Source organism: Phaseolus vulgaris, chromosome 5, assembly GCF_000499845.2.
Source record: "Phaseolus vulgaris cultivar G19833 chromosome 5, P. vulgaris v2.0, whole genome shotgun sequence".
Lineage (NCBI taxonomy): Eukaryota > Viridiplantae > Streptophyta > Magnoliopsida > Fabales > Fabaceae > Phaseolus > Phaseolus vulgaris.
In genome coordinates, this window is record NC_023755.2 from 8989524 (window position 1) to 8998515 (window position 8992).

An 8992-nucleotide genomic window follows, 5' to 3' on the forward strand; every position below is an offset into this window, starting at 1 on the left:
AAACCTACTCCAGTCAACATCAGCCACATTACCTATTTAAATGGAAAGTAGTTGTATGATACAAACTTCTATGATTATTTAAATTATGATACATAATCCACAGTGGATACAAGAATTTCTCGTTAAGTGAGAAGCAATTAAAAATGAGTTTGAGTTATATAATAATAGAAGTATTCCCTATTAACATGCCTAGTGAGAATGGCTCCAGAAACGATTCTCAAATCTCAAAGAATGGAACAGTGAAAGCACTAGGAAAAGACTTTGGTGGATTAATAGATAACCAAGGAACGATGCTGTCATCTTTACAATTATCAATAAAAATAAAAATAAAATACATCTGTGCTTTAAAAGAACTATATGCCTCAATCAACTAAATATTGAAAACTTTGAGGCACAACACCTACAGCATCTAATAATCAGTTCAACAGGTTAGGATTCACCAAGGACTACAATTCACACTGACTAGAAGTCCGGGTAATACCACATACAGGATTACTCCCATAATATACATACATGCCACAATTACCATTTGGAGGATGTTCCTTTGAAGAAGAATGGCTGACCCTTTTGGACTGATCAATTCTTTGTATTTTCTCAACATGGCCCTTTTCAGGTAACACCCTGGTAACTGGCCTACTATGTGAAAACTTCATGTGGGACTTTTCTGGGGTGTAGTTGAAGATAGATGAAATTGGATCCATGTTGCATGAATCACCATAGTCTACAGTGCTGAAGGAGTCCCTGGTGCTCTCAGTTGTGAAAGAGGCCTCATCTGAGCTTGTGAAAAGGGACCAGTCGCTTGATGTGGCGTCTGAAAACTCCTGCCTGACGTTTTCTGCATAAGTTTGTGTCACTGGCACGGCATTCCTATTGGTGCTCTTTCTAAGGAAGCCACTAGTGGTGTCAACAATGCGAGTCACCATTTCCGACCTGCCATTGGGTGATGCCTCTGGGACAAAAAACTGGCTGCTGCCATGCCTGCCATGTCCGGGTTTAGGCTTCTGCATTTCCATTGGATTGTGCTTTGAAGCATCATAAGCTGATTGCTGTGTGGCTTTCCCGGTATGTTTTACTGGAGGACGTGGACAAGACCTACCAACAATTCAGCAGTTTTAAAGCCTGAAAAAAGCATATATACAGGCATGCAATAAAAGAAAGATGCACTGAAATCCATAATGAATGGACCAAGATAACAATTCATCAAATCCCAGAAATATGATTATGTACCAGATTGAGGAAGAATCGGTAAAAGAAAAATGTATTCTTATGGGACTTAAAACAAGTAACATATATGCAGCAACAGAATGCTAGAATATGATCAATCTAATTAACTATCAAGCCCTCTCTTATACTGCAAGTGTGGCTTTATTAGATAACAACCTAAAGTAAATGGAAGAAATAAGATTAAATAATAACATCCCAAATGAAGTGCACCTAGATACTTTCTTCTCTAGCTTGAATTCACATTTTGAATTTTTCTTTCTTTTATTGACAAAGGAGGGTAATTTGCTCAGAAGGTAACACTTGTAAATACAACAATAGAACCAAGTTTATTAGAATGAGCATATTAAATGCCAATGTACTCAGATAAAGCAAAGAAAATGACAATAACTGTGCCACCATCTAAATCTACCTCATGTAGAATAAGATATATGCTCCTTCTGACATGACCTGATTAATTAGCACAGGCTGAACCTGTTAAATGTAAAAAGACAATCACAGAAAACCAAATGAATTATAAACATTTGAGCAAATTATTAGCATGAAACATAAGATAATACGACAAAAATACATATTTGTAGTTTGTTTACTTCCCTAGATCCAACGGAAATGCAGAACATACTCATTATCATAGCAATACGTCTTTCAATACAATGATATCAATATTCAAGAAAGTAAGAATTCAACAGAAGAGTCTAAAGTGGAAGTTCTGTTTAACTCATTGAGTTAATGTTGAAGCTCCTGTTAGGAGTCCGGAAAAAAGGGAAAATTAGTTTGGATAGTTAGAACAATTACTTATTTAAAGAGGGTCAATTAGATAAATAGGGAAAGGAGTGAAAAGTAGGAAAGGACCGTTCAGAATATCAGATTTGTTAGAAAAGAGAAACAGTTTGAGATGAGGAAACCCTTGGTAGAGAATGAATGCAACATTCCTATGCTTCAACCCGTAACTTAGGCTTTTGAGCTAGTTTCCTAGATCATGGGAATTACAACCATTAGATTTCCAACTACATAATTCATTGCATTACCTCAGTGTCATCTATCCTGAACCAATTGCCTTGCAAATCTTTTACATATGAAACATAGTGTCCAGAGAAAGATGCATTTAGTGTGTCCAGGTGCACAACAACAGCATAAAGCATGTAAAGTGGTGGGATATCACCCGTCCCAGTCATGAAAGGAATCATATCCAGCATTTCGGGAAAAGTTATACACTTGTTAATTTTCCCGTATCTTCCTTCCTGATGATACAGAAACAAAATATTCTGAAGAGTCAATATATAGAAACTAAGGGAATTTGAAACATAATCAGGTACCTAAAGTAAACATCCAAAAAACAATAATTATGAAATGAACTACAAATGAGATAATTTAAGACTGATAGTTTCAAGGAACTCAACAATGGCTAGCAGATTCATGTATTGCTTATGTAACCTCACAATTTGTTGGTAATGACCAAATTAATGTGAAGTTTTTCATCTTTAGAATTATTTGCAAGTGACATTAACCTAAGATTCTTGAGATAAACCATATTAAGACGTTGTACCAAAAAAGAACAATTAAATAACCAAATTTTGGAGACTACTACATCTATATATAGCATGGGTGGTAATAATGCTAGCCTCCAAAAGATCCGAAAAGACATGAACTTTAGAAAGTCCATGAGCTAGGCACCAAAGATGCCAGCCATAATCTACTCCACAACACTCCTAAAGAAGCCAAAATTCCTAAACACCTTGAAAAATCCAAGCATCTTTCTCCAACTATATGCACCAAAGAATGGCAAAACTGCACAGTCCAACAGATCCTTAACCTCTATTCTTTCATACCCTTTAAAATGTATTGTCAAAAGGGTTGATTCGTTTCTTCTTCCATACCATTTAAAACTTGTTTTCAAAAGGGTCTGTGGAAATCGGTCAAACCAACCCATTCACAAACAAAAAAATTCCAATTCTACAAAGAAGTAACTCTATATATCTTAGTAATACTTTTTCTTTAGAATATGCCAATTCATGTCTTGAGTAACCAACCTTAATCTATAAAGTGAATGACTGTAAAGACCAACCAAGCCATAAGTAGCAAAAAGAGAGCAAGACAAACAATGAAGTCAAGCTTCCCAAGCAAGCAAAAGATGAACTGCAATAGAGAACGACCTTAAAAGAGCTATAAGATACCTGAAATCTCTTCAAAACTATAGTCAAGATATTAGGAGCCTCATGTATGCTCAGTTGCTTTCTAGCTCGAACATATGCTGTGCACCTAGTTTAAAATGTACAAAAGAGAGGTGAGAGTCTTTTAAATTGGAAGTGAAAATTCAAACAATGCTCTTTGTTTTTCTCACTTTCTTCACGTTCTTTAATAATATATTAACCAACTAAACCACAGAATAGAAATACGTTAGATCATCAAACCTTCCACATCTGTACATATTCTCTCCATCCAAATCTTCAGGGGAAGTAAACTGAGTCAGTGCATCTTCCAGTGACTCAACCCAACCTAATATCTCCAGCGTCAGGTCCATAATGTTTTCATACCTTTCTGATTCATGATTACAATTCAAACACTTAACCTGTAGACATTAAATTCGACTAAGCCATCAAACAAATGTAATACTAAGATCACTGCTGTCTAATACTAGACAGAGGTAACAAAAAAATAAGAATACGGGATGAAGGGATGAAGGGATGCAAACCTTGGATTGAAGACGACCACCAAAAGTATGTTGTATGAAAGTTGTTTCTTGTAGTCTAGGATCAACCTTTTTCTCACCACCAAGTCCCTCCAGGCATATAGATTGCATTGATGCAATTAGAAGCCTATATAAACAATGCATTTAATTTATCATTAGCTAAGCATTCAGCATAGAGACAACAAGCTAAATATATAAAGGAAATTAGTGTTTGCGTGAGTGTTGAGAAGAAAACTTAGTGCTTATATTAACTAATAATTCTAAAAACTAAAGTAAAATAATCTCAAAAGGACCTCAAAAATTCATGGGCATCTTCCTGACTTCCTTCCCCCATTTGACAGTTAATGCTCCGCATATGCCAAAGTATCCTACTAGGGGATAGAGGAGCCCCATTTTCTCTTAAAATCATTATGTGTTGCTCTAACTCACACATGAGACACCAATCTTTGGCACAACCTGGCATTCAATGAAAAATAAGACAATATTCAAAAAATTGTCTTAAAAGCAAATTGAGTCTTGACTTTTGTCTCAGTGAAAAGATAGAGAGAGAATGTCTAAATACAGGATTTTGAGTGAGATCTATAAAGCAGATAGACGACTAAAGGCTTTGTAGAAGTCAAGCACTGCAAGACAGCATTCGCATAGCAACTGCAAAATAAAGAGATGAAAAAAGAAAGTTCACAATAATTCAGAATATACCAGAAAAGGAACCATAAATGGATTTTCCAGAAAATGTATCTTCAAGTGAATCGAGCCTCATATTTTGAAATTCAAGCAAAATGAAAACAAAAGGTAAATTGAGACAATTCACATGCAAAAGTTACCTTGAAATGGGAAGACCTCCCCACTTTCAAAACTTGTATTGGTTGTGACCACCATAATAATAATAATAATAATAGTGATAAAAATCTAATTGTTGCATAAGGTATAGCACCACTTGAGAAATGATAAAAGTTAATATCTATCTACTATTTAATCTACAAAACATTCAACATTTCTTCCTATTTTATCACAAATCACAATTATAGTTTTAATGTATTGTGCTAGTATTACCTGTTCCCACAATTTAAGAGGCCCCTGGGGCATATGCCAAAGATATCACTTTGGAAAATCTTTACAAATTCATCATAAGGAAACAACATCTGAGACATGATCAAGACACCAATTAGTAGTAAGGGCATCATTTTCTAACTTGTGGCTATAGTAAATTGTTTCAAGTAGGACAGAGGGAATTGAAATTTCTAGGCATCTACACAAATCTGACCTTTATCTTCTTCACCTTCTTGAACCTTACATCAATGCCTTCTGTAGAAGCTAGAGGGCAGGGTTTGGTTGATTTCTTCAAGCCCATCATTTTCATAATTCCAGTACTAGCAGCTCCGTTGCTAACATTACTATGTAAAGGGATGCTATCACTGGTACTAGCAAGTTCTGCGTAATTAAAATAAATTTGTATTAACATAGAATCAAGACTGAACTCAAGTTATAGGAAACATTGACATTAAAACAACAAATATGGGAAAAAGATATCTTAAACACTAACTTGGTTCATCTGCCGCTTTTTCTTTGTTCTCTATTTCTGAGCAACAAAAATCTGCAGATATCTTTGATGTTGACTTTGGTGATTTAGAAGATTTAGTCTTGGGAGTATGCATTGCTTTTTTAGCCTTCATACTTCCTTTGATTGTCATTTCAGAAGAGCGTTTGTGTTGTGCTGCTTCCTCAGAACGATAACTTCCCCCTTTGCCTACATTTACACCTTTAGTGGTGATATCTGTATGAAATTCATCTACAATGTTGTCATTATTTGGGCGTACAAATTTGTCTCTTGTCACAAATGCATTTCCATACTGATTTTGATGGTTTTCATCCTCATGAATTGTAGTTCTTGATGCATCGAGTCTGTTAATGTAAACTCCAAAGCCACCAGAATTGACATTTGAAATTTCTTCCTCTAACACAGAATCATTGCTATTTCTTGACTGCAGCAACATTAAAGTATCATGATAAGAGATTTAGCATTGATTAATTTACAAATGTATGCCAATTGGATATTAAAGTAAAACAAGTAAACCTTCTGTCTCATAAATGCCTCCTTTGATACCACACTTGGGAGAGAACAGGTGGCTTTATAATCAGAAGACTCATATATAGACCCATTATCTCTTCTCCGTGTTTCTCTGTTGGGTTTATGGGAAGTTCTTTCAAAGGTGGAAGGTTGAAGATTATTAAAAAGGGAAAAATCAGCGGTAGCAGGAGCAGCAGTGGCAACCAAAGGGTGAACAAAATTGTCCATAGGTACACTCTCCCTTAAAGTCTGCTTCAAAGTGGGAGATAACAACTGGTTGCTCAAATTTTCATAAAGATAACTCCCATGACCAAATTCCTCAACTGAAACAGCCATAGGAAATGAGCTTGATTTATGAGGTTCCAGTTGCTGGCATTCCTGCTTGTGAACTAGCCTCCAATGGATTATTTGACAATTTCCAGAGCTGCAAACCACTTACAGCTCAAATTTTGAGAAATAATCTAAAGGTCAAAACACAATAACTTCCCCAACATTCATGTTATAGAAGAAAATTAATAAAAGAACAGATAGAAGAGTTGCTTAATATTACAATATAACCCGTCTCACTTATTCTTCTTCCAAATCGGAACGATAAAATTTAGTCATTCCACTTTATTTCCATTAGTTAAACCCTTGAAGACTCTTAAGCAAGAAGTCATGTCACGAGAGATCAACATAAAGAGTTGTTCTGACAAAGGTTCCCAATTAGTAAATTGCCAATGCCACAACCAATTAAAAAACTAGCACATTTCACAGGCCAATAACTAATTTTCATAACCATGGTTAATTTCATAACTAGAGAAAACTGATCAGATATTACCTATCAGATAATTAATTGACCACAACTCTTAAGGTAGAGTATTCTTCATTTGGAGTGGTATAAAATTTCAATCTACTAGCAGACATGTATTCTTAATCCCAAGGCAGATATTGTGATAAGAATTCAAACAATGATTCATCAGAAATTAATAAAGAAAAAAAATATAGGGCAAGAAAAATAGGTCAGCAGCTAAAATAAGTTCAAAGAATTACCAATATCTAACAGATTTGCATTTGGAGCATCGAGTTCTGGCAGGAGCAGAGCACCTAGCACACTCATGATGTTCATTTTTTGAAGCAGACTCTGGAGGAATTACATCGGCCACAGCCATTTTTTCAACTCTTAGAGCTTCTTCAGCAGCCAAATGGGCAAGCAAATTTATTCTGTCTCTCTTCTTAGTAGTTTCACTCCATTTTCCAAGCAAGATGTAAGCCACCAAGGGAAGCACAACAAGGACCAGAAACAGGACGGGTATATCAGATTCTCGCGGTTCGAGCATATCCCCACAAGCATACTCATGTCCAGTTTCCTCCCAAAATCACTAATCAGAATATCATCCTCTAAAAGTCCAAGTAAACGGCATCCGAGTAAACAGCAACTTCAAGTGCAGTATAACTCAATCCCCACCATTCGAACCTGTCAAGTGTCATCTACTTAAATTTCATGGTCTGAGGTTTCTCCATAGCAAATCAAATACTAAATTAATGTTCTAATTCTTAGCACTGTTATAAGGCATTCACTGATTTACTTATAAAGTGAACCTTATTCATAGTTTTCACCCAAGCATATCCTTAGAGGGACTAAGGCATTATCTGTACATTATATTGGAGGAGCAGATGCCTCAAGTTTGCAATCATGTTGCTCAGCAGATACAGTTGTGAAAGCATGACTTTAGATTAATTATATCAGTTCATCTAATTCCATACAAAAAAAACAGTGTGGATAGTGTTAACCAATCCTTATTTGAGTAACCTAAACACCTACCTAGTTTGACACTACAACATGGTGTAATGTAAGTCAGGCTTGGTCAATCTTTTACAGCAAAGAAAAAACTGATTCAAAAGGAGTAGCCAAACTTGCTCATCATAAATATCATGTCATCATAGTTTGCTTGAACATTAAACTTCCACATAAAAGTGGAACAAATTTAACTTCAAGAAGAAATAGAGGGCAATTGCTTTAAAGTTTGGCAGGAAAATCAAACAGCCAACATAATTGTCATGTTCATCATCCAGTAAAGCAAAAACCAGACAATGCACATATTAGATACCATTTCACTAATATACATAGATGTCATCAGTCAAAGAGCAATGATGGCATAGAACAAAGCAATAAGCATGTCAAAAACTCCTCACCTTTGTGTGCCCACTGCCCCAATTTTATATTCAACAAACACCCATTTAGGGGAAAAAGACCCAACCAACAAGTGAACAACCCCCTTCTACAGTGATATAGAGAGAATGGGACAAACCCCTCCACCTAAAAAGATGCTTACACCAAAAGAAACTCCTGAACCACCTTAATTATTTCTCTTTCTCCATAAACTAATTTCAACCCCATAAAAACAAAAAAGAAAGAAAATATCATGTTCCACACATCTGCAGCAGAAATAAACCTAAAAAATTTTAAGATTTCCAGAAAAAATGAGACTAAAGCCAGGAAAAAAAAAACAGTGTAGTTTTTCCCAATCTGAGATTCAAGTACTAGAAATCAACACCAGCAAACAATGTCACACAATGCAAGTTGAAAACTTTGAACATACCCTCAACACAGATAAGAAATCTGAGCAAAACCCACCAACACTTCACCTCTTTACTCTCTTCACCCTTCAAAAGATTCCTTGATTCCCTCCTCAGCACACCTTCTTCTTCACTTCACAACTTGGCACTCTTACCACCCTTTTCTTTAACATTTTAGGAAATACTACCCTGTTCCTGCTCAGCACCAAAGCTCCATAAGGTCCCGCCACGTGGCAGCACCGCACCCCTTTATTGTCACATAGCTCTCTCCACCGTCTATCACTGTGTGGGACCACTCCGATGATGTTCCCAATGATTTGTCCCGGATGCCACGTGTACGGGTGATGCATTAATACGAGTATAATTGTTGGTCAGAGTGGTCGAATTTTGAATTGTCACAAAAAATATATTATTTTATTCAACTTTTTTGATCTGAGACATGTGATGTGACAGAG

At 35.9% G+C, this 8992-nt stretch overlaps 1 protein-coding gene across 3 annotated transcripts; it reads right to left on the reverse strand.

The window, feature by feature from the left end:
- Window positions 1–249: 249 nt before the first annotated feature.
- LOC137835091 (ubiquitin carboxyl-terminal hydrolase 15) lies at window positions 250–8754 on the reverse strand. 3 transcript variants are annotated; one of them, XM_068643433.1, is made up of 14 exons: window positions 8561–8754; window positions 7011–7434; window positions 5985–6402; window positions 5454–5892; window positions 5175–5341; window positions 4964–5052; window positions 4473–4558; window positions 4204–4366; window positions 3914–4037; window positions 3633–3790; window positions 3396–3480; window positions 2250–2462; window positions 1634–1695; window positions 250–1092 (listed from the first exon to the last, which is right to left on the reverse strand). In XM_068643433.1, the coding sequence occupies exons 2-14, from the start codon at window positions 7295–7297 to the stop codon at window positions 447–449; spliced, it is 2937 nt and encodes a 978-aa protein (XP_068499534.1). In that variant the 5' UTR covers window positions 7298–7434; window positions 8561–8754; the 3' UTR covers window positions 250–446. The 3 variants fall into 3 exon arrangements, with proteins under 3 accessions (XP_068499534.1, XP_068499535.1, XP_068499536.1); XM_068643434.1 differs by having other exon boundaries at window positions 7011–7448; window positions 8561–8693; XM_068643435.1 differs by having other exon boundaries at window positions 8154–8569.
- Window positions 8755–8992: the final 238 nt, after the last annotated feature.

What these genes read in the sequence shown, in the direction of transcription:
- LOC137835091 (XM_068643433.1), bottom strand. Translation starts at nt 7,297, where the DNA reads ATGCTCGAACCGCGAGAATCTGATATACCCGTCCTGTTTCTGGTCCTT. An exon ending in TGCAAATCTGTTAGATATTG is followed by an intron (nt 6,403 to 7,010) that starts GTAATTCTTTGA and finishes AGTGGTTTGCAG; the next exon opens with CTCTGGAAATTGTCAAATAA. An exon ending in TAGTTTTGAAGAGATTTCAG is followed by an intron (nt 2,463 to 3,395) that starts GTATCTTATAGC and finishes CTGTATCATCAG; the next exon opens with GAAGGAAGATACGGGAAAAT.